Source organism: Rhincodon typus, chromosome 8 (genome assembly GCF_021869965.1).
Source record: "Rhincodon typus isolate 14 chromosome 8, sRhiTyp1.1, whole genome shotgun sequence".
Classification (NCBI taxonomy): domain Eukaryota; kingdom Metazoa; phylum Chordata; class Chondrichthyes; order Orectolobiformes; family Rhincodontidae; genus Rhincodon; species Rhincodon typus.
The window spans coordinates 56,145,143-56,169,642 of NC_063339.1; the positions used below are offsets into that span (position 1 = coordinate 56,145,143).

General features: G+C 39.7%; 1 protein-coding gene across 1 annotated transcript in view; it reads right to left on the reverse strand.

The window, feature by feature from the left end:
* akap6 (A kinase (PRKA) anchor protein 6) overlaps positions 1–24,500 on the reverse strand; it is a 366,422-nt gene that overhangs the window by 237,476 nt on the left and 104,446 nt on the right. Inside the window, exon 5 of the mRNA XM_048600427.1 lies at positions 13,103–15,100. Within this exon, the coding sequence (XP_048456384.1) occupies positions 13,103–15,100 (1,998 nt within the window). The remainder of the gene's footprint in view (positions 1–13,102; positions 15,101–24,500) is intronic.

The following is a 24,500-nucleotide window of genomic DNA, read 5'->3' on the forward strand; positions in this document are numbered from 1 at the left end:
GGCTGAGCCCAGGGCTCGTCTGCTTTTCTTCTTTTTTCTATTTTTGATCTTTTTTCTTTTATTTTCCCCCTTTAAAGCCTGAAGAGTGGTAGATGAAAGAGGAGGTTTCTGGAGGCAGCAACAGCAACTAAAGGAAGAACTGGACATGGTTCCACCCTAGTCCGAGGTCTTCCGGTGAGTGAGTAGATAGTGTCCAGCTGAAACTCGTCCACTCCATGCCAGCCGTATTCCTTTTCTCTCTCTCCTTTTCAAACTTATTTGCTTCTTCTTTTCTTCATCTCCCTGAAGCCATGGGGAGGCCAGAGTGGGGTTGGTGAGGATTCCTGGCTTTGTGGGCCCAATCCGTGGACTCCTCGAACGGCAGCGGGACTGCAGCTGTAGCGATGGTAAAGTGGGCACTCCTAACCGTAGCAGGCCCGGAACGTAGCAGCGGTGGGTTGTCGACAGTGGCAGTGTCAGTTCCTGGAGCGGGGATTCTTAGCCGCAGTAGGCCCAGAACAGGGACCTTGCAGAAGTCCTGGAGCCATATTTGGGGCCCCAACCAATGAGGAGGAACTTTATTTAATACTTTCTTTTATTCTTCTTGTACCTCAAAATGGCGTCGGATTGTGGTAACAGAACACTTTTCACTGTATCTCCTTCGATATACGTGGCAATAAATAAACCATTCATTCATTCAAGAGGTAGTAGAGAATGTATACATACAGTACACTGACGATGAAGAATTCTCACTCTTGGGCATGGGTACGTTACTTGACTCAATCTTCTTCAAACGGCAGAAGGAGTTAAACTAGTTAAGTGAATAGACAAGTAGCCAGGCAACAGTCAGACATGTCATAACTGTTCAAAGAGCAACTATTCATAGAACCACAGGCAAATGAAATGTCAGATTGTAAACAACCGGTCAGTGTCAACCAGTAGAAAACTTCATGGGGATTCCAAGACACATGGAGGAGCCAAAAAGAAGACAGAATCAACGGTGATTAACTACGTTGGTGTCAAAGAATTATGCCACGTTGTCAATAGGATGGAAATCTGCAATTATAATAAGTTGGCAGAATTGTTTTCCATTCTTATCGTCACTGAAGAAAGATCAGATGTCAAGAGTCAGCAGTTGTTGAGAAGAGCTGAAAATGAGAAGAAAGCTAACGAACAGTGCAACCCATTTCAACTCACTAATTTGCCTAACAACACAGCTTGAGGAACAAATTGCTACAGCAGAATTGAATTTAATTTTCAAATAATAAGACGATGCAGTTCATGCAGAGTATTTCATTCCTTCTGGGGAAGTGAAGATATTGGAATCATCAGTAAAGCAGCTACAGGGAGTGAATGCAAGTGTCCACCATAATCAACAAGTTGAAGCACAGAGTGAACATACTACAGCACAGATATGTTGGCATTTTGAGAATAAGGATTTCCTCCAGCAACTGAAAATTAGCTGCTTACTATTCCATTGAAGACACCACTGACATGGAACTTCTAAGTTCACAAATCCAGGAGTTGCATGGCTAAGAGATCCAGGACACTGTTAAGAAGGAGGAGTTCTGAGGAAGGGTCACCAGACCCGAAACGTTAACTCTGTTTTCTCCTTCACAGATGCTGCCAGACCTGCTGAGCTTTTCCAGCAACTTTGTTTTTGTTACTGTTAAGAAGGAAGTGTCTGTATCAACAGCTCTGCAGTCCTTGTGAAGAAAATTCATGACATTAAAGCACTTCCAGATGAGGTTTTGCAGGGATTGCCAGCTTCAACAGAGTAGATATCTTCCGTAAAGGACAGTCAAGAAACAAAATGTCCACCAGTTTTAAAGGGACATTGCAGACCTCAGACTGTTAAGAACAGAATCAACGTCAACAGTCTTCAAGCTAAAACCTGACCAATCTTCACAGTCCAAACAGAATGCATTTTGGCAGAGTAGTGAAATCACTAGGCAAGCTAAATTTGTGAAGTCAAAGTCTTAGTGAGGGGAGAAGGATAAATATGTAATTGCAGTTATATACTTAAATGTATGAATGTGACAAAAAGATTAGGGAAAGAAGAATAACATATTAGGCTCTGAAAGGTTAATGCTGGGGAGCACATTGAGCACCAACAATGTGGTTGTGTCGTACAGACTTGGGTGAGAGAGCAGCTCTGGATCTTAAAAGAGATTGACCTATCATCCAGGTCTGTCTCATGGTCTTAGTCATAATGTATTGAATCTCTGGCTTTTCCAACTATTCCCCTTTAAGACTCAAAATACATATACACTCCATCATGAATAAGACAGACAAAAGACAGATTATTAGATACAAATAGTAAGCATGGAAAAATATAAACAGGAGAAACAACATTCTGACGACCAAAAGCCCAGACCATAAAGATGGGTTAACTTGGCTCTCAGTTCTTTTGATTTTAGCAATGATGACACGCTATTGTCTGTAGAACGATTGTCATTCTTTGATTCAATAGTTGATGATTCTAGCTGCACTGCCTTCAAGTGTTAGAACCATCATTGAATTTTCATTATGTTTATTTTTATTCTTTTATCATTTTGGTTTGGAACTTAAGATAACTTGTGGACTTTTTAAAATAGCTTGTGGTAAAAAGAAAACAATAAAGATCTCTTTTGTTTGCTTGAGAGGTCAGGCCTGGAGGTTAATTGCAGGCTGAGTCTTGATCAAAAGGATTCCTACAGACACACCTGTCTGTCTCCTCTCCACCTATCTTCTCCTTTATCCATCTTCTATCCGCCTCCCCCTCTCTCCCCATTTATTTCAGAATCCCCTTCCCCTCCCCCATTTCTGAAGAAGGGTCTCTACCCAAAACGTCAGCTTTCCTGCTCCTCTGATGCTGCTTGGCCTGCTGTGTTCATCCAGCTCTACACCTTGTTACCTACAGACAAAAGTATTGTTTTAATCAGATAGCAGAGGTTGGCTATTAACATGGTCAGCACATGGAAACTGGTTCCAGAAGAGACCCCATATTCAAACAGATGGCAGATGTTGCGATCAAATAGAGACAGTTGGTCTGTCAGGGTGAAACCATAATTGAAGTTGATTGTTTTGTTTTTTGTTTTTTTGGGAAGGTGAGCTTGGCTGCTGGTGACGCAACATGAAGATTTGAAAGCTCCCTGCCTAATCTCCCACTCCAGCCTTTCGAAGCCCGAAGAGTAGAAAGCTGAGTTCAAAGTATTTCTGCCTTTGCCTGGCTAAGGTGGCCCTGACTAGCAGTTCCAGAAAAGCAAGTAAGGAGTCCACATCTATGAGTGTGAAACAAGCCTAACTGTATTGCGAAAACAATTTGAGTAACCTGGCCAGTTGTGTTATTTTCTTTCATTTATCCCTTCACTGTTTGAGTGCAAAATTCAAGTGATGATTGTGAACCAATTTTTATAGCGCTAGTCATTCTTATTTTGTATGCATGTGCTGTACATTTATACTTAAGTTCAGATAGCTCCATAAGGGAATTTTATAGGTTTTTTTGGCAGACAATCAAATCAATAAAGTACAGCAGTAGAACTATTGATGCCGTGTAGCAGCGAGAATCAAGGATTTGTCTTTGTAAAACGGATGGGACTCAATTATTGATTATTCCAGAACTTGAAAAACAAAATCTTATAATGTTCCCTCCAGCTCATACAGAACTTCCTAACACCTCAGGGAAGATGAAAATGCTCAATATGCTACCCCATACACCTCACAAGGTGTGAGTAAATAGATAAACTCACCTTCTTTCCCTATTACTGCATACAGAAAACAAACTCGTACACTGATACAAAGAAAATTACAAGTGCATCTTTTCTTCTCACCATTGTCTATAGTCAGTCTATACATTTTCCATGCACATCTGAAAGCAAAACTCAAATTGCCCTTCTCTCCCCACAAATGAATATTACATAGAAACGGATACACGTACATCTCCAGTAGTGTATAGAATTGGGGAAAGCATTCACAAAGGCTTCTTCCATAGCACCTTCTAAACCAGTGATGTCTCCCATCTAAAAAGGACAAGGATGTATTAGAACACCGCCACTTCCAAATTCCTCCCTAAGCCACACACCACCCTGACTTGGAAAGATATTACCATTCATCTTTTACCATGTGGTTTGATGCCACGCTATGTGTTTGAGTTCAATACAGACTGGTTGAGGAAAAGACGAAGTCAAGAACTGCCTTCAGGCTCAAAGTTCAAAGTAATATGATTTATTATATGTTAATAATAAAAACTGCTGTACACGGTAATCATAGATATACCAGGCACTCACTTATAGTTACATTAGGTAAAAACTAATCTACCTTCTTTCTGTGTGAATTTCCATATGTTCTTAAGATTCTCTAAAGTTTGTGTGCAATGTATTCGAACTGTTGTAGTTTCTTGAAGAGGGCATTGTATTCTGGTCTAACTCCACCCACAGTATTATTTATGCTCAATGATATGTAGCTCTATGACATAATAATAAGGTTGCTGCATGGTCCTAATGCCTTTACATAATGCTTTCTTCATTGTCACTGTGTCAAAATCCTAATATTCTCTATTAACAGTACTATTGATGTATATATATCAAATGGATCACAGCGGTTCAAGAAGGTTGAACCACATTTTCAAGTGCAATTAGGCATGGGCAATAAATTCTGGCCTATCTAATGACACCCATTTCGTATGAGGAATACAAAAGAACGGACATCTTGTCTTGTCTCACTCCATATCCTAAAGAAAAATGGATACCTTGCTGTATTCCATTGAATGTTATTACAGAACTGTAAGAAATGCCAAAATAAACCTGTTAAAATTATGGTGGAGTCAGAATTAAGTCTCATTTTAAAGTGTTTGAATGCAGGAATGCCGTCCTTCAATTGTCACGTATTTCCAATATACAGATAACTGGGAATGCAGAAATAAAGTTAAATCTCATGATTAGAAATCCATTGTTCAACAAGATAGGGTGGTAGGACATCTGTTCACCCTCAACATCCTCTTCAGCCAGGTAAAATCTTGAGGCTGTCACATTTTTTTGCAGAGTTTTGAGGATACAAATACAATACATCAAATCCACCACTCTCAGGATCAAGGCAGTGCTGGATTTCAGATAATTCCGGATTTCAAGTCAGACAGTTTGGATGTATAAAGCAGTGAAGCTGGTAACTGATCTGGAGATATACTGTAGCAATGCAGGGCCTAGACAAATTGCCAAAGTCTGTTAGATTTTTAAAACTTTACTCAATTATAGTTGATACAAAAGTGCCCAGTTTTCAGATAACTCCTGTTTTCAGGTAGTTGAGGTGCTCTGCCTATATTACAAAGAATTATCCTGCCAGAGTGATAAAAAATATACTTTTAGAATTGGCTTATTGGATACTGGTCACATGCCTAGCCGTTGTCTTCACAGTAGCGATGCATTATGTTATTGGACTTGCAAACATACTGGGGGATAATTTATATGGATAAATGGTTAGACACTATAACAGAGAATAAAGAAACATTATTTAGTGGAAGTGATTTCTAATTTCTAGATTGGAATGAATGTTATTTCTTTGCAGAAGATCACCGTCCCCACCATTTATCTATGGTTACTAAGCCATGTCTAAACTACATATTTTACTGACACTCAGAAGCATAAAGATTGTTTATTATATCAACATGAAGCAGCCTCTGATAAAAAATTCTACATAAATTATTCATGTAAAGTTTTCATTTCATGAATTCATATAAATTTGTTACAAAAGTCTCCAATCAAATTCTTCAAATCAAATCAACTGAATAACATCAATTTCTGAAAATATCAACACTGTCAACAACATATTTTCTGCTAGGATCAAAATACATTCCTCTTTATTAATTTAACTTTAATGTTATCTATCAGTTAATGTTTGGGCAATATAATCATGCAAGATGGTTTTACAGCCTCTCTCCTTTCAGAAAGCCAAAATTACTGATTTCTCAGTGTGGCATCCAACAGTTTTAAATAGACCCAGTGTTCTGGCCTCAACCTCATTTTTGGCAAACTTTCTGGAAGCCAATTAGAGAAGGATCACAAGATTATTACCTGGAATAGGTGGGTTATCACACATGGAAAGGGTGGATAGACTTGGCTTGTGTTTAAAAGAGTAAGAGTTGACAAGTGAAATGTACAGACTCTGAGGGGTCTTTTTTTTAATTCATTCATGGGACACAGCAATGCTCACTGGCTTTGTGAAGGTAGCTGTGAGCTGGCTTCTCGAACTGCTGCAGTGCGTGTGCTGTAGGTAGACTCACAATGCTGATAGAGTGAGTTCAAAGAATTTGACCCAGCAACACCAAAGGACTTATGATATATTTGCAAGTCAGGGTGATGAGTGGCTTTGAGAGGATCTTGTAGATGTGGTGTTCCCATGTATCTGCTGCCATTTTCCATCTAGGTGTAGGTGGAAGGTACTGTTTAAAAAGTTTTGATAAATTTTTGATACGCATCTTGTACGTGCTACACATTGCTGCTGTTGAGCATCAGTGGTGGAGAGAGTTTATGCATGTGGATGTGGTGCCAATCACATAAGCCGCTTGGATAGTGCCAAGTTTCTTGAGTGTTTTTGGAGCTGCACCCAACCAGGCAAGTAGGAGGATTGCATTAAATTCCTTGCTCCGGCTTTGTAGATGTTGGATAGGCTTTGGGAAGTCAGGAGGTGAGTTACTCACAGAAGGATTCCTAGCTTCTGACCAGCTCTTGTAGTCACTGTATTTAGTCCAATTCAGTTTCTGGTTAATGGTAACCCTCAGAATGTTAATAATGAAGGATTCAGTGATGATGACATCATTCAATGTCAAGGGATGATGGTCAGACTCTCTCATTGGAGATGGTCACTGCTTAACATTTGTGTGACATGAGATTTCTTGTAATTTTTCAGCCCAGGCCTGGTTATTACTCAGATCTTGATGCATTTGGACATAGGCTGCTTTAGTATCTTGACGGGGTTGATTTGGAGAAGGTATCTCAGCTTCCATAAGAATCCAGAATTAGGGGTCATGGTTTAAAAGTAAGTATTTGGCATTTAAGACAGAGATGAGTAAAAATTATTTCTAACAAAGGGTCGAGAGCCTTTGAAACTCTATTTCTTAAAATTTGGTGTAAGCATGGTCTTTGAGAATATTTTAAGGCAGAGATAGATAGATACTTGATAGGCTAGGGGTGAAAGACTATGGGGAATAATCAGTTAAGCCATTATTTTATTGAATGGCAGAGTAGGCTCGAGGGGCCGAATGGTCTATTCCTGTTTCTAAATCGTACATTTGTATGTTCATACGTAGCTTCTTACATTTCATCACATTCTCGGTAAAGATATAGTTCCTGATAACTAGCCTGCATTTGTTCCTCTTAAACCTGATATGCTACTTAAATCTGTTCAGTTATTTGTATTTGAGCAGGGGACCATGTTGATATTGGATTTCATAAGACTTGTCGAATAAATATCGACCTGTAAGAAATAGGAGCATTTGTAAGCATTGTATCTTCCATGTGAAGCCACATGATGGAGCTGAATAACCCTCTACTTCACACAAGCATTCCCCGCAATGCAGCAGTGGAACACGCATATTCCAACAAACTGCAGTGAATGTTGTATTGAGCAAGTATTACACAACGTCACCTCAAGAGGGCAGAATTTCCACACAAGCAAATAAAACAAAAAAAATCTTTACCAAATAGTTGCATACAATGAAGCTACTTTTATGTTGGTTCAATGATATTCTGTCAACAATATTTTTAAAAATATTAGAAAGCCATTGTACACGATTGATACTTCATTATATTATAATAACAACTTATATTTATCTCGTGGTTTCGATATAATAAAATAATCCAAAGCAAAGGAACTCCACTATGACACTTAGTCACATATGGAGAAATTAGGGGAGATGATCAAAAGCTTGGTCAAAGATGTAGGTTTTAGGGAGAGGTTTAAAGAAGGAAAATGAGGAAGGGACTTGGAGAGGTGTAGATACGATATTCTGGATCTTGTGGCCTTGGCAACTCCAGGCACAGCTACTAATGATAAAGTAACTAAAATCAGAGATACACAAGCAGCTAGAACTAGAGGTATGCAAATATTTCACTTCTTTAACATAAGGAAGACAAGCAAGAGAAGACTATTTGGCCCAGTGAGCCAGCTTCGCCGTTCATTATAACCATGAATACTCTACTTCGCCTCCTGCTCTCAACACCTTTTTTGTCAATATCTAGTCAATCACAAAGTTAAACTTTGTTAATGTATTCGTTAAGCATAAGAGAAACAGGGGTGGATATTAACTGTCTTTGAGCCGTGCAAAGATCTTTAAAATGTCATGGAATGGTGCAGCAAATAATCAAGAAATTAATGGAATTTTAGCCTTTATATCTAGACAATTGGAGTACAAGGATGCAGAAGTTACCCTACAGTTATATAAAACACTGGTTATTCCCCACTTGATAAGATGTGAGCAGATCTGGGTAAAATACCTTGGGGAGGATCTATTGGCCTTGGAGCGAGTACAATGTTGGTTTATAAGAATGATACCTGGACGTAAGGAGTTAAGAGGAGAGATTATACAAATTAGGCTTCTTTTCTCAAGAACTTGGAAGGCTAAGAGGTGATCTCATCGAATTCTTGAAGATATTAACAGGAAAAGGCAGGATAGATAAAGATAAACTATTTCCACTGGTTGGTGTTTCTCCAACTACGGGTCACAGTGTGAGAATTAGGACCAGACCGCTCAAGAGAAATGTTGGGAATAGTTTCCATACACCAAGTGCGGTAGATGCTTGGAGCTGTATTCCGCAAATGGCAGCGAATGTTGGATCAGTTGTTAATTTTAAATCTGAGATAGATAAATTTGTGTTAAGCAAAAGTATTAAGGGATTTGGCCACAGTTCAGCCAGGATCTCACTGAATGGTGGAACAAGTTTGAGTGGCTGAACAGCCTACTCCTGTTCCTGTGTTCAAATAAAGCAATGGAAAACTTGTTATATATTCTCTACATTAAACTGTACTTCTTTCTATGCAAGCATAATTTTTATTTTTATATTTTTAAATTGCTCATGAAATGCCGGTAGCTGAATCAAAAGTCCAAAGTAATCTGTAAATCATCAAAAAACATACCAGTCTCAACGTATAATAAAAGATACTTCAAGATGGAAATCTCCATGTCTAATAAAAGATACATTAAAGTGGAAATCCCCATGTACAATAAAAGATACTTTAAAGGAGAAATCTCCATATATAATAAAAGATACGTTAAGGTAGAAATCTCTATGTATAATAAAAGATCCTTTAATTCTCGAAGATTTTATAAACTAAGATTTCCTAATATATCAACAAAGTAAAACGATAGTTAACACTGTGCCAATAGATTTTTGTCTGGTGGCAGGAATAAGTTATTTTTCGTCTGGAAGAGTCCTAGTGAACAACTCCTCTAAGGCATCCTGGAACTGTATTCATCAATTTGCAAGATGAAATCAAGGAACGCTCTCCTGTGTGAACTTAATTGAGTATTTTGTCTATGACAGCCTACCTTTTTTGAAAAAGAGACAAGGAACTAAGCGTCTCCAGGTACTGTATTTTGGTGACCTACAGAGAAACCTCTTTTGGAAGGATAGGTAGCCAAGTGAACTCTTCTGTTTTGTAGGTTTTAATGTTAAATTAAACTCACTGTGTTGATCAAGGCAGAATGTTGCTCTAGAACAGGTTAATTATATGTGCAGCACAACTGTTTGACTAAATTAATCAGTAATTTTTATTCTATTGCATAAACATCATGGCTTTGAGCCAACTCTAGACACTGCAGTGTAGAAAGTTGAGGGACCTGATGTTTATAAAATCATGAGGCACGTAGATAAGGTGGATAGTGGAGGTCTTTTCCCTGGATGGGGGAGTTCAAAACTAGAGGGTATAATTTTAAGGTGAGAGAAGAATGATTTAAAAGGGACCTGAGGGGCAACTTTTTCACACAGAGGGTGGTTCATCTGTGGATTGAAGTGCCAGAGGAAGAGGTAGATGCAGGTACAGCTACAACATTTAAAAAACATTTGGACAGGTACATGAATAGGAAAGGTTTAGAAGGATATGGGCCAAATGTAGGTAAATAGGCCTAATTTAGATTGGGAAATTTGGTCGACATGGAAGAGTTGGACAAAGGAGTCTGTTTCTTTGCTGTATGGCTCAATGACCATGACATAAAAACAGGGAGTAAGGGGCCCTCTTGTGGCACATCGGTACTGTCCCTACCAAGAGACCTAGGTTCAACAGGTTCAAGTCACACCTGCTCTAAAGGTGTGTAATAATATCTCTGAACAAGTTGATTAGGAAAAATAGTAAATTGAAATAAATAAAAGCAGGGAGCACCTGTAATATTGAGTACAGGCTGACAGATATAAGGCTGGGCAAGCTAATCAACTCTCTCCACAAAGAAAAACGTCTTGCTTTATCACTCAGAAACTGGTTTTGGTTATGTTAACATTTTGATTCCGTGAGAGACCAAAATTCTGCCTGCACAAACTTAAGTAGATTCAATATGTCTTTTCCATAGCCCTCTGGGGGAGAGAATTACAACAATTCACAGCTCTTTAAGAGAAGAAATTTTCCCTCAGCTCAGTCCTAAATGCTCATTTCCTTTACCTGAAATCATTACTTCTTTTCTAGATTCCTAGACAGGGGAAACAACCCCTGAGTGCGTACGTTGTCAAGACTCTTCCTGAACCTGAGTGTTTCAGAAATAGTCTGATTTTTTTCTAAACTGTGAAGAATATAGATCCAATTTACTCAGCCTTTTATCATAGGACATCCCTCTGAACCAAAGGCCCAATCTGGTGAACCTTCCCTGTACTGCCTCCAATGCAAGTAAACACATCCTTAAATACAGAGAATAAATTTGCACACATATTCCAGGAATGGTCTACTCATCAGGGGTTCCAGCAGTGAGGAGGTATATGCTTTATTATTGCTTCTCATCAGGTGGGATCACAGACCTCAGATTGGAGCAATAGGAGCCCCCACCAACCTGACAAGCAAGTCACCTTGGCTTCTCATTTGGGAAACTTTCTCATTCACTGGTCCTTAATGACCTTAACTGGTGGCATGTACAGAAGGCCCTTCTCACACAGAAATTAATTGGTGAGGTAGTGTGAGGGAACAGCCAACCCCTTCTCACCACCTCTTTCACCATCTCCCCAGCAAGGGAAAGTTTAAACCTTTAGTCTTATTTTGTAATACTCACTTTGCTTTCTTATACAGTAAACATTTTTGTTTAAAACACAAAATCTTGTGCCTTAATTTGTTTCAGTTTATAACAGAGTTATAAGTTAATGGTTTTTCCCCTTGAGATCATAAACCAACTACTGCATATTGGTTACCATGGATCACACTGCCACCCACCAGCTCCCACAAGCTGAAGCTGCAATACATTACCTGTCATACCATATTTATTATTTTAACTGATTTTGTTACCTGTAGCGATATTTTGTAACTATGTTTAACCGGTTATTCTACAAATTTAATGTAATACCCATATCCTCCAGTACTGGTTTAAACATTCACAGGATGAGGGTGTTGCTGGCTGGGACAGCATTTATTGCCCATCCGTAATTGCCCAGAGGATATAGGACACATAGGACAAACCAGGTAAAGATGGCAGTTTCCCTCCCTAAAGGACATGAGTAAACCAGATCGGTTTTTTTCCTGACAATTAACTCATGGTCTTGAAATTCTTAATTCCAGGTGTCTATTGAATTCAATTTCCACCACCTGCCATGGTAGGTTTTGAACTTGGATCCTTGGGACATCGACTGAGCCTCTGGATTAACCGCCCAGCACTAATGCCATTAGGCCATCGCTTCCCCTCTGCTGCAATTGCAACTGTTTAAGAGATAACCTATCGAAATTCATGAACGAATAATTTCGGTGCTCACTAACTAATGCCTATGAACACCTATCAGTTACTGGAGACTGAAGAAAAGGTATAAAAACCAGCATCTCCTTCCACTAATGTTAGCTGCACAAAATTTTCAAGTCACTATTTGTTCCTCATCACACATCAGCCTTGTTGTCTTCACTCCACTCAAGTTCCTTGATTCCATGTTTCTATATACTTTGTTTTCATTCCATGATGATAATTTGGATTATCAAAATTCTACCTGATGCAGCCAGGCTAGAAAATATTTTCTGCCAAGAATAATCACAGAAAGGTGTACCTTAGTGGTCTACAGTGTTCTTAGTTTTAAAAAAACTGCCTGATATTTCATTGTTTTAACAAACTTCTTCAATTTTATCATTAGTTTGTCCATAATTTTTTCCAAATTTTTTAATTAAAGAGTTATGTGAGCATGAAGGCCATTTGGATAGAGGGTGCAGGGGAACCAATTAGCTATTGTTACACATTTACCAAGTGTGTGCAGTTGAGCAGCATTTTATGAAGCTAAGATTAAACGAAGAAGCCCAACTAAAATAAATGGGAGTGTTAGGCCACTCCGCAAAAATTCTGCAATTGTGGACGATCCAAGGCACATCTACGGTTTTGAGATATACAGATTTGTGGAATTATCCAAAGAGCAAATGTTATGATCAGTATTTCCATATCAGTCAATATAATTACTCAGTGTAATGTTGTGCAACTTAATTTCAAATATAGATTCCTTTAAAAAAGCATCCATATAAACTTGCGTCATAAACATGATTAAAATGCAGACCAAGAGTCTAAGTCCTATATGAAATATCTTTAGATAGATTCAAATCAACATGGGTCCTGTTGATTTCATTCAGAAAGATCATACAATTGCAAGCGTTAAAGCAGAAAACTTCAAGTCGGAAAAATGTGACATGACTGAGAAAACATAATAAACTCTCATTGTTGGAAAAAGTATCTTAGAAATTTAAACACAAGTGGAAGTCATATCAGTTTTCTCATGTCTCTCTCTGTTCTACTAGGAGGAGCTTTACCATGAGAAAGACCTGGAGGAATTTGACACTGATTAAAATAGAAATGTTGCATTTGTCAACATCAACATTTAATTTATCAACAAACATACAGAATTTTACTAAGATTCAAGACATAAAATATTTAAATCAGAAGGTAATTTAAGTGCTCAAACAATTAGAGAATAAAAGTCACCAGCTAGTTTACCTCAATTTTTTCCCATACGTCATTGTTATTCTGTTTCTGCTGAATATCCTGCTGAAGCTGTCGAACCAGAGTTGACTTAGGAGAAGTCCCATCCAAGGCTTTCTTTGGCATCTGTGTTAACCAAGGATGTGAGAATTGGGTTGTAGTGTAGTGTTTAGTAGTTATGTCTGCTATTGATGACTCATCATCTGACAGGATGTTGCTGAGTGGACCTGACTCAATGCTGTCATCTAAGGAGGAAGCAACATCACTTGAGGAAAATGGGGATATAGTTCCAGTTTTAGGGTGGCATTCCCTGTTTTCATTGTGAATTGATGGAATTATCTCATTCACAGAATTTGCTTCTGACAGCTCCCAATCTTCAATGTTTTCAAGTGTTTCGCCTGTAGATTGATGTGACAATAGCTTTGTCAAATTCTCTAGCTTCAAAGTTAACCCTTCAGTTTCCTTCAGGTGAGATGGAAGAGCCAAATACTCATTCGAACCAAACCAAATGTCAGCTTTATCATTTTCAGTAGTTTTATTTTGGCTTGAACTATTTTGTGTCCTTGGTTGCTGTTGTAGCAAAGATAGAGTGGGGATAAAGCCAGGAGAGTCTATCCTGGTCTCATTATGTGGCACATGTAAAGGCAATGGTGCAGGCGTTGATTCAGAGGAGCTCTGACTAATAGGTGGCTGCTTCTTATTCTCACTACAAAAGTCCTCATCTTGATGCCATGAGGAAATATTTGTTGGTTCATAACTGTCCTCACACTTTACAGTAAATGAGTCAGAACTATTGTTATTCTCACCAGTCGGTATTTTTGTATGTGGAGGACAACACGGATAGAAATTCTTCAGTTTATCTGTGGTATCTAGTTGCTTCTGATATGGGGATGTCTGTCCGGGGAATAAGGAAACGCCACTTTGTGTATTTTGCTCAGAATTGATATTTTGCACTAAAGGTTCTCTATCATGTGATGTGGGGCTTCTTGTAGACTCTTTGTTAGATTGCCTAAGATCATGAAAGTCGCATGATTTCCAAATAGCTGGAGACTTTCTTTGATATTGTTCATTGGCTTTATTTCGATCTAACGTGGTCTTTTGTAAATTACATTGAGAAGAAGAACTTGAGAATCCATTATCTGTACCATTTGTTTTGTTTAACTCATCACAAGAGTAACTGACAGCAGCATTTGCAGAGCTTGGGTAGGATGAATCTAAGTCGAGCCAAAGTCTAGACCTGTCAGGATGATCAAAAAGAGATGGTGTACTTCTGCTCATTTCTGCCTTGTGCAGGAGAATAGAAGGTGAAACTCTGCAGCAGCTAACCTCCAGATCGTCTTTAGAAATTTCATTTAGATACAAAGCTCTTTTGGGTAAGGAAGGTTGTGTCGGAGACTCTGCATTATAATTGAAACAATCTTTAATTGGTCTTTTTGGTATTGTGTTTTCACATTGGTTACTATTTGCATTAGAAGAATGCACTTGGACATGTCTTTTGGGTTCGGAGACATCAGTATTAGTGTCAGAAAATACCTTCTGTATGGAGTTTCTAATTTCTTTTTGGGTTCTTGCACACTCCATTGGAGGACTTTGTGGTAGGGCCGGTTGATTTGTTGATGTGGGTGACAACTTGGATTTTGCTGTGCCTTTGTTGTCCTGTACCAAGGTTTGATGAACTGTGCGTGTCATATGACTTTCATCATTTGCCTTAATTTCTTCCTGCCTGGAAGTGGAATGATCATTTGCTACAGAAAGTAGCCCCACGCTATCAACCAACTCTGGAAAGCCTTTTTCCAGGTCAGCACTGTTCCACTGCTCAATCGGTTTTGGTTTAGCCTTGGCAGCTGAACTGGAGGTCATGGTGGCCTCCGGGCCACCGGACGCGTCTTCACTAGGACTGTAGCCAGACAGTTCAAAGGCAGTGATACCACAATCCAAAGAGAAGTAGTCTTGAGAACATTTAATGGTCAGCTGACCTGCATCATCAACTTCAGTCAGAGTGTCCAAACAGGTCTGCAGAAAAAAAATATAAAAAAGCCTTTATAAACTAAATGCACATTCTAAATTCTGTTCTGAATGTTATTGTGTCTCATTATTTAATATATGTATTACACATTAAAAATTTTGCTGAAACCACACAATGGTAAATAAATGAAATACATAAACATGAAATAACTGGTACAATGCTTCAAAAAAATTGTGGATTTCCAGTGGAAATAATTTTGAATTTTACCAAGCATAACTTTTGCAAATAAAGGATAATGTTTAAACAAACAAACTCGGACCACAAATTTATTATGCTTTGAAACCATATCCTAAAATTTAGGATAAAATGAAGAGTGTTGTGCGACCCTGTTGTAAATGTGAATTCATTTCTGAAGAAGGGTCTAGGCCCGAAACGTCAGCTTTCCTGCTCCTCTGATGCTGCTTGGCCTGCTGTGTTCATCCAGCTCTACACTTTGTTATCTCAGATTCTCCAGCATCTGCAGTTCCTACTATCTCTGAAACAATTTCAATATGTTTCATTTTGCCTTAGGGAGGATAGCAGCAAAACCCATTTTGAGATCTGGTTACAGGCTTCCTTTCAATGGAATGTGTATTAAAGACAGACCGCAGTTTTGTGTCATTAGCACAGAGAAGAGGCTACTTTGGTGACAAGAATTCACAACATGATGGGAGAAGAAGATAGTCCCTCATCAAAGAGATGCAACCTGCAGCGAACTAGAGAATCTGGGAGATTCAAAAGAATCATCAAAATAAGCTATACCTATTGGTAGTGGATTAAAGAGCACAGGGAAAACCTGAGAAGCGTCACTCAAAGTCAATACTTGGCCAAACTGGTATACAGGAATACATTAGGAGCTATGAGTCATTGTGGACAGTTTAGTATTAGAACTTGAAATAACTGCACAGAGGCTGGTATCCCATCACCAAGTCATCCTTTATTTACACATGCACTGGCTCTGACCAGCCAGCATAGGACCAGTCCTTAGAATGAGGAAACTCTCTGAATCTCCTGTTTATATATGTCAGTCAGGGCTCCCTTATTGGCCCATTTTAACAACCCAAATCAAGGATCTCATAGTCAAAAAGATCCACCTAGCCTGATTTCCAAACAATACAGAACTGTAAGTCCTGCAAACTGTGTGTGAGATGACTATTAAAGAGGAACATTCCAATCTAAAACATAAAGTATAAGTTGCCCATAATAAAATGCTGTTTAGTCAATAGTCCTTCAAATCATTTGTTTTAGTAACAGTTTCAAAACATAAAGTCTTGCTATGTCATTTTTTTCAGCTTTGCATTGAAATTTAGAATTCCTTTTCAAAGCTGGCAGTCATTATAGAGATTGTAATAATTACAAAGGCAGAATTTGATGAATAATATATTTTTCCATGTGTAAGACTTACTCTAATTACTTCAGTTTCTTTATTATGATTAACTGATGATTTTTAAGCAAGTTTAGGTCATAACACCATACATAATTTAATAATAAATGTATCTGGAATATAAAGCAGAGTAATCTTGTTGTAAAAACCAATTCTGGTTTTGTAGCGCAAGAAATCTGCCTCCTTATCTGGTGCGATGTACATGTGATTCCAGGCCCATTGTAATGTGGTTGAACCTTAACTGCCACCTGAAATGGCCTATGAAGCTATACAGTTTAAGGGCAATTAGGGATGGACAACAAATGGTAGAAGCACCCTTATCCCATGAAAGAATGAAGAAAAAGAAATGACTTACAAGTTGACCAACATTCTGGAAGATTCTAATAGTGGATTACGTAACTACCTGGCCAGACAGGTCACCCGCATAGAATTTCCCACTTGTTACTGTGTGGACACCCCCACCTCCAATTCCATGCCTGGCTCAGTAACGAAAAAGACATTTTGGAACTCGCTGTGCCTGCAGAAGTGCTGAAAGTGACTGTCCATCTCCTAAAACATGCTCAATGGATCTGACCACAGCGCCTGAGCCTCCTTCATTAACATGTATAGCTCACTAATGGCCACATACAATCTGTTGCTGATCAGTGACAAGTGATTTAAACTCCTTTAGAATTTTGGAGCATTTTAAGCATACATTCTGAAATTTTAAATCAATCTGATAGCATCAGCCAAGGAAACAACAAACTCCAGATCATCAGCTACCTCTGCCTGAAACTTAAAGCCTTGAAATCTATTTCTGAATCATGCTGACTTCACTTAAATCACAAACTGAACGTCTGTCTGCAAACAGTGCCAGAAACTGCTGTCTCACTTTGCTGCCTTATCTTCAACTTTGAAGGAATTCTACTACTCCTCACTCCTGCATTAGGACTCTGAGGTGGCCACAAATTGATCATTATGCTAGTGCCCCTTCTGAGGAAAGGTCACTGGACCCGAAACATTAACTCTGTTTTTTTCCTTCACAAATGCTGCCAGACCTCGTGAGCTTTTCCAGCAACTTTGTTTTTGTTCCTGATTTGCAGCATCCGCAGTTCTTTCAGTTTTTATTTTGATCAATATGTTATTTGATTCTAATATTCACAGACGGGCAACTCTGTTCCTTTACTGTATCTTTCTTGTGTGCATCTGTAAAGTCACATAAGATCACGCTAGGGTTGAATGTGAGAACAAGTAATAATTTTGGTAAATCCAAATGAAAGCCAACTGCAAATCACTTAAAAATTGACTTGATATAGCACAAGGGTCTGGGAAACGCGCCTCAGTCTTTTCAAAATTAAAACCATTCTGTTTACAGGCAGGAGACAAAGAGAAACAAAATAGTTCAGTCTGTCTTTCTCCTGTCCCTGACATTTTTGTTTACAATGAGAAAATGGCAAATGAAATTTAAAGTAGATAAGTGCAAAGCTGTACATGTAGGAAGACAAAACTAATTGAAATGTTAAATACATGAATAGTGGTTTATTAGCTAAGGGTAAACTGAAAACGACCCAACAATCTCAGCAGGGTTGACGTCAAACCACGTCAAAGTCACAATAAACAAAGCTAATAAGAATATTGAACTTCATAGACAGATGTAGAACATAGGTCAAAGGAAAGCATTATGTTCTGTTCAAGTCTCATTCTGTAATTACATTCAGTTATGATCTTTGGCACAAAGAAGATTTTCAAGCACTGGAGGCGGTGCAAAGAACTGCCCTGAGGTTAATCCCTGCAAGCTAAGCTACAGAAAAATACTTGGAAACTTGGAATTTTCAGTTTTGATAGTGGATGTCTAAGAAATGATCTCATGAAGTGTATAATCCAGTTATCATTAGAGAAAACGGTAATACGGAAGATTTGTTTCAATTGAATTCCGGGGCTAAGATAAGAAACAATGGTTCAGGTGAACGTAAAACATACTTAGGACTGAAAATTTTCTTCATGGAATGAGTGATTAGTGCATAGAATGCATTCTAGAGTACAACAGTGGAATCATTTAAGAATGAATTGAATGCTACATAAACTTCCTCATTTCTACAGATCTTGTAATCATAAGGTTCATGCTCCATGTTGAGTCAATTGACCCACGATGACAGTTGGGACGTGACAACTGGTATTACACTTAAAAGGGGAGGGAGAAATCTCTTCACTAACCAGTGGCTACTAGTGCAGATTTTGTACATGTATGCTAGATATTTTCCAAACAAACTCTTCAGAGAGATGTTATTACTTGCAAACTTGGAATTTTCAGTTTTGATAGTGGATGTCTAAGAAATGATCTTATGAAGTGTATAATCCAGTTATCATTAGAGAAAACGGTAACACGGAAAACTAAAATAACTGTTGCCTGCAGCTAACTCTGGAGGGTAAGAGGGAAATTCAATCACCAAATGTTTTGAGAAGGTAACCAGGAGTGCTGATAATGAAAATGCATTTGATGTGGTCTACATGGATTTTAGCAAGGTTTTTGACAAGGTCAAGAAGGCAAACAGCCCATGGGTTCCAAGGCAAAGTGATATGTTACTATGCTTGGAAGTCTGTTTCCAGTGGGTTTCAGAAGGCTGTATAATGAGGCAGACTTGATCAGGGAGCTTAATGTGAAGGAACCCTTCAGGGTCAGTGACCAGAATATGATAGAATTCGCCATGCAGTTGAGAGGGAAAAGTTGGAATCAGATGTAACAGTCTTCCAATTGAGTAAAGGTAACTAGAAAGATATGAGGGAGGAGCCAGCCAGAGTTGTTTGAAAGGGGACTGTAGCAGGGAAGACAGTGGAGCAGCAATGACAGGAGTTTCTGGTGGTTATTCGGGAGGCACAGCAGAAATTCGTCAAGGCAACCATTGCTGCCAAGGGAAGTCAAAGATAGAATAAAAGAAAAAGAAAAATCTTACAATGTGGTGAAGATTAGTAAGAAACCAGAGGATTAGGAAGTCTTTAAAAACTAGCAGAGAATAACTAAAAAGGGGGGGAGATGGTGAAATATGAGAGTAAGCCAGCTAGTAATATAGAGGAAGATTGCAAGAGTTTTTTTAGGTATATTAAAGGTAAGTGAGAGGCAAGAGTGGACATTGGACAGCTGGAAAATGAGGCTGAAGAAGTAGTAATGGGAACAAAGAAATGGCGGAGGAACTGAATAAGTACTTTGCATAAGTATTGATTGTGCAGCATACCAGAACTTCAAGAGAGTCGGAGGCAGAGATCAGTTGAGTGGCCATAACTGAGGAGAGGGTGAAAGGTCTGAAAGTGGATAAATCACCCAGACCAGATTGACTACTCCCCAGACGTCTGAAGGAGATAGCTGAAAGATTATAGAGGCATTGACAGTGATCTTTCATGAATTGCTGGAGTTAGGGAGGGTCCCAGATGACTGGAAACTGGCTAACGCAACACCCTGCTTAAGAAGGGATGAAGGCAGAAGACAAGAAGTTATAGGGTGGTTAGCCTGACCTCACTTGTTGGCAAGATTCTAGAGTCCATTATTAAAGATGATGTTGCAGAGTATTTGGAAGTCCATGGTAAAATAGGGGTGAGTCAGCACGGCTTCGTCAAGGGGAGGTTATGCCTGACAGATCTGTCAGAATTCTTTGAGGAGGTAATGAGCAAGTTAAACAAGGAGAGCCCGTGGGCGTGAACCATTTGAATCTCCAGATGTGCCACACAGGAGGCTGCTAAATAAGACAAGGACCAATTGTATTGGGGGCAAGGTGCTGGCGTGGATAGGGGATTAGTTGACTGGCAGAAGGCAGAGAACAGAGATAAAGTGGTCTTTTTCAGGATGGCAGCCAGTGACGAGTGGAGTTCCGCAGGGATCCATGTTAGGATCACAATTATTCACATTATACATTAACAATCTGAACGAAGGAACTGAGGGCATTGTTGCTAGGTTTGCAGATGGCATAAAGATAGGTGGAGGGGCACGTATTGTTGAGGAAGTGGGCAGGCTGCAGAAGGACACAATCAGGCTAGGAGAGTGGGCAAAGACGTTGCAAATGGAAAACAATGTGGCAAAGTGTGAAGTTATTCACTTCAATAGGAAGAATGAAGGCGTAGATTATTTTCTAAATGGGCAATGGTTTTGGAAATCTGAAGCACAAAAAGACTTGGGAATCCCAGTTCAGAATTCTCTTAAGGTTAACATGGAGGTTCAGTTGGCACTTAGAAAGGCAAATGCAATGTATCATTCATTTCAAGAGAGCTAGAAAACAAGACCAGAGATGTACTGCTGCAGCTGTATATGGTTTCAGTAAGGCTCTAGTCAGATTGCATTAGGAATATTGTGAGCAGTTTTGGGGCCCCATATCTAAGGAAGGATGTGCTGACGTTGGAGGGGATTGCAGAGGAGTTTTACAGGAATGATTCCGAAAATGAAGGGCTTGTCGTATGAGGAATGTTTGTGGGCTCTAGGTCTGTACTTGAAAGAACTTAGAAGGATGGGGGATCTGATTGAAATTTACAGAATACTGAAAGGCCTGGATAGAGTGGATGTGGAGAAGATGTTTCCACTAGCAGGAAAGACTAGGACCCAAGGGCACTGCCTAAGAGTTGAAGGAATGACCCTTTAGAACTAAGATGAGGAGGAATTTCAGTGCGTGGTTAATCTGTGGAACTCATCACCACAGAGGGTAATGGAGGCCAAGTCATTGAGTGTATTTAAGACAGAGAAGATAGGTTCTTGGTTGGTAAGGGGATCAAGGGTTACTGGGAGAAAGCAAAAGAATGGAGCTGAGAAGCATAACAGCCATGATTGAATAGTGGAGAAGGTTCAATGGGCTGAACAACATAATTCTGCTCCTATGTCTCATGGTCTTATGGCTGAGTGCTGGGGTACTTGTTTTTAGTGTTAATTGTGATTTGAATTTAGAATGTTGGAAGTATGATCAAGCACTTGGTGGATGGCACAAAAATTGGTAGTGTTTGAAATAATGAGGAGGGTAACACTAAACTTCAAGACGACATCAACTCACTGGTCAGCTGGAACAACAGTGGCTAATGGAATTCAACACGGAAAAGAATGAGGTTGTGGAGACCTAACAACGCAAGGTATTACACAATAAATAGTAGGACCTTGGAAAGTACTGAGATCAGATAAACTTGGCATGCATATCAACAAAAAGCTGAAGGTAGCAGGGCAAGTTGATAAGGTATTAAGATATAAAGAGACATATGGGATACTTGTGTTTTTTAGTTGAGGCATTGAATACAAGAGCAAGAAGGTTGTGCTGGAACAGTATAAAATGCTGGCAGAGCCACATCTGGAGTTTTGCATGCAGTCCTGGTCACCACATTATAGGAAGGACGTGTTTGCACTAGAGACAGCACAGAGGAAATTTACCAGAATGCTGCATGGACTGGAGGGTCTGAGCTATGAGAAAATATTGGATAGGTTGTGGTTGTTTTCTTCAGATAGTGAAGGTTGAGAGGACTTATAGAGGTGTATAAGACTATGAGAAGCATAGATAAGAGGTTAGGAAGGCACATTTTCCACTAGCGGTGGTGCCAATAATCAGAAGGCATAGATTTTGGCTATTGAGCAAAGGCTGGAAAGTGGATTAGTACAGTCAGATCTTTGCTGACCATTGTAGACACGACAGAATGAATGGCCTCCTTCCACGCTCTAAATGACTATGAGTTTCTGAGTCTATAAAAACAATTGATTTTTAGAACAGGTTCCCATCAGAAATCCACTCCAAGTTAAATTGCAACTTTAACTTTTTAATTCATTAATGCCAGATAAGTGTGCTACAAAGTATCTGTAGAAACCAAGAACTGACATTTTACGGGCATCCTGAACGCTCAAACACATGATCTTGAATCTATTTGTGAACTGGCCAGTAGTTTATTTTCTGTTGAGCAAAATCTGGAGATACTTTTAATTTCATATGTTTCAAGATTCCTTAAAAGTTTTACGTAAATTATTTTCAATTATTTACCTGAAATCTGCATTTAACTTTCACATCATGTATTTGATATGCATGCTTGTGATGAGCAGCAGGCATTTTAATCATGTTTGCTTCTACTATTCTGCAAAACTGGGCAAAGAACAGCAAATAAAGAGGAGAAACATATTTCAGATTCACAGTGAAGTATTGAAAATCATGGGGCAGAAACATATAGGGGTCTGAGCGAAGTGGGCTATAGTAAGTTTTATGACAGAATCACATGAGAAGTCTGGCGAGGCCTATCTCGACGTCAGGAGCATCTCACTCCAACTTTTATGTTTTTACCCAGCAATACGGTGAGTTTCTCACAAGGCAGTGGAGAGTTGCTACTTAAGGGGAATTATTTCCTGCTAAATACTTTGTTAATGGCCCAATTTGCCTCATTAATATTCAGCTTCCTATCTCACCAAACGTGCCAAATAAGCTAGACATTGAGAAAACTTGACACTTTCCACACACAGACATGCACCCATCTCACAGATTGGAACAGATTATATCTCAGGGCTGTTCATTTGCTCTCTTAGTCTTTGAACACTTAGTTCCTACCTTTGCTTGCAGGATGCTTGTCCTGCTTTGACTGTTTGTGCATTCAGCCAGAGCCAAAGACTATCAGTACTGCTGTGTTGACAGGCTCTGTTGTGCAGACTCACAGACCAGCCGCTTGTTATGCTTGCCAGTAAAGATCTGTCTGGGGAGGCGGTGTGGAGTTCTTCACATATGGTACCCTGAGAAGTCAATCTAACACCAACAGTTGCAAACGCATTGCACAGTCTAATCAAGGGGATGGCCGCTGTCCGTCCAGGGGTCCCAGTACGGTCAGTTACAGGCACAAGCCGCACTCAATCTAGAGGCTTGGCCTTGGTCGGTTGTCCACTTGGGATGCTCACTGTCAAAAAATCAGTCTGACTACAATGCAGGGATGGGACAGCGGTCAGTCCTGCTGGGCTAGCAGTCTGGGGAATTGTGGATCATCAGTCAGGGTCTGATCAGTCACATTAAGAGGCTGTTCTTTAAAGTCGGTCAGAGATCTGGGCTGAATACAAGTCTGGGGACCTATCTGTAGATCGATCATTAGGGTGCATGGGTGGTCTGTAGCGCAACAGAGGGATCACTGCAAAAAGGAGTTGGGGGACAAGGCTGGTGTGGAGGCAGGGGAAAGCAGAGGCATTTGCAGAAGTGGGGTCAAGGGCAATGATGAAGGAGCATCTCCAGGTGTGTGGACGTAATGCAGAATTGGAGGGCATGGTCAGATACGGAAAAGGATGTTAGTGGCAGTGACCACCACCCCCCATAGGGATGCATAGAGGAGCAGAACAGGCTTTGTTAAGGTGTAATGATGGGATTCCTGGGCCAGGGAGGACAATTGGAGAAGTTCAATATGGCAGAAATCCACATGGGGGAATGGTCTATTGGGATAGCGCAAGGTAAAAGGGGACATGGTGGCTCTGGGGAGATCCTGGCGATGCAGACACTGGTGACGTCCACTGTGAGCTGTGTTCCCTGCCATCACTCCCCTTCTCTAGATATGAGGTGCTACAAGAAAATGGCTGAGTCAATATCCAGAGTGAGTGAAGACAGTGTCAGATTGATGTGCAAAAGTTCACAATCTACATCTGCTGGACATCAGAATACTGAAGGAACAAATATATGAAGCAGCAGCTTGCAAACCCCAGCTACATTTCATCGCCAATTTGCTATGTGTGCAGAGTGAAGGTGCTTAGGATTTAGATGCTGGTCCAAGGCAATTTGCACCATATCATTGGTGTTTGCAGATTGAACACTGGCATCTCAATGATGATGAAGTTAGCAGTAACGACATTAAGTTTGACCAGTGTTGGCCAAATGTGAACCATTATTCTTGCAACTTCCAAGGCTGCCACAGGAGGTGCAGACCATCACTTCATCGTTCTGTCATGTAGGCATAATGATGGTCTGTACTGAATGCAATGAGAGATAGACTGGTTGATGTGGATCTGGAACGGGAAGGGTTGAGGAACTCAGCAGGCACTCCCTTTTGCTGGAATGTGTTGATCACTCAGCCGGCCC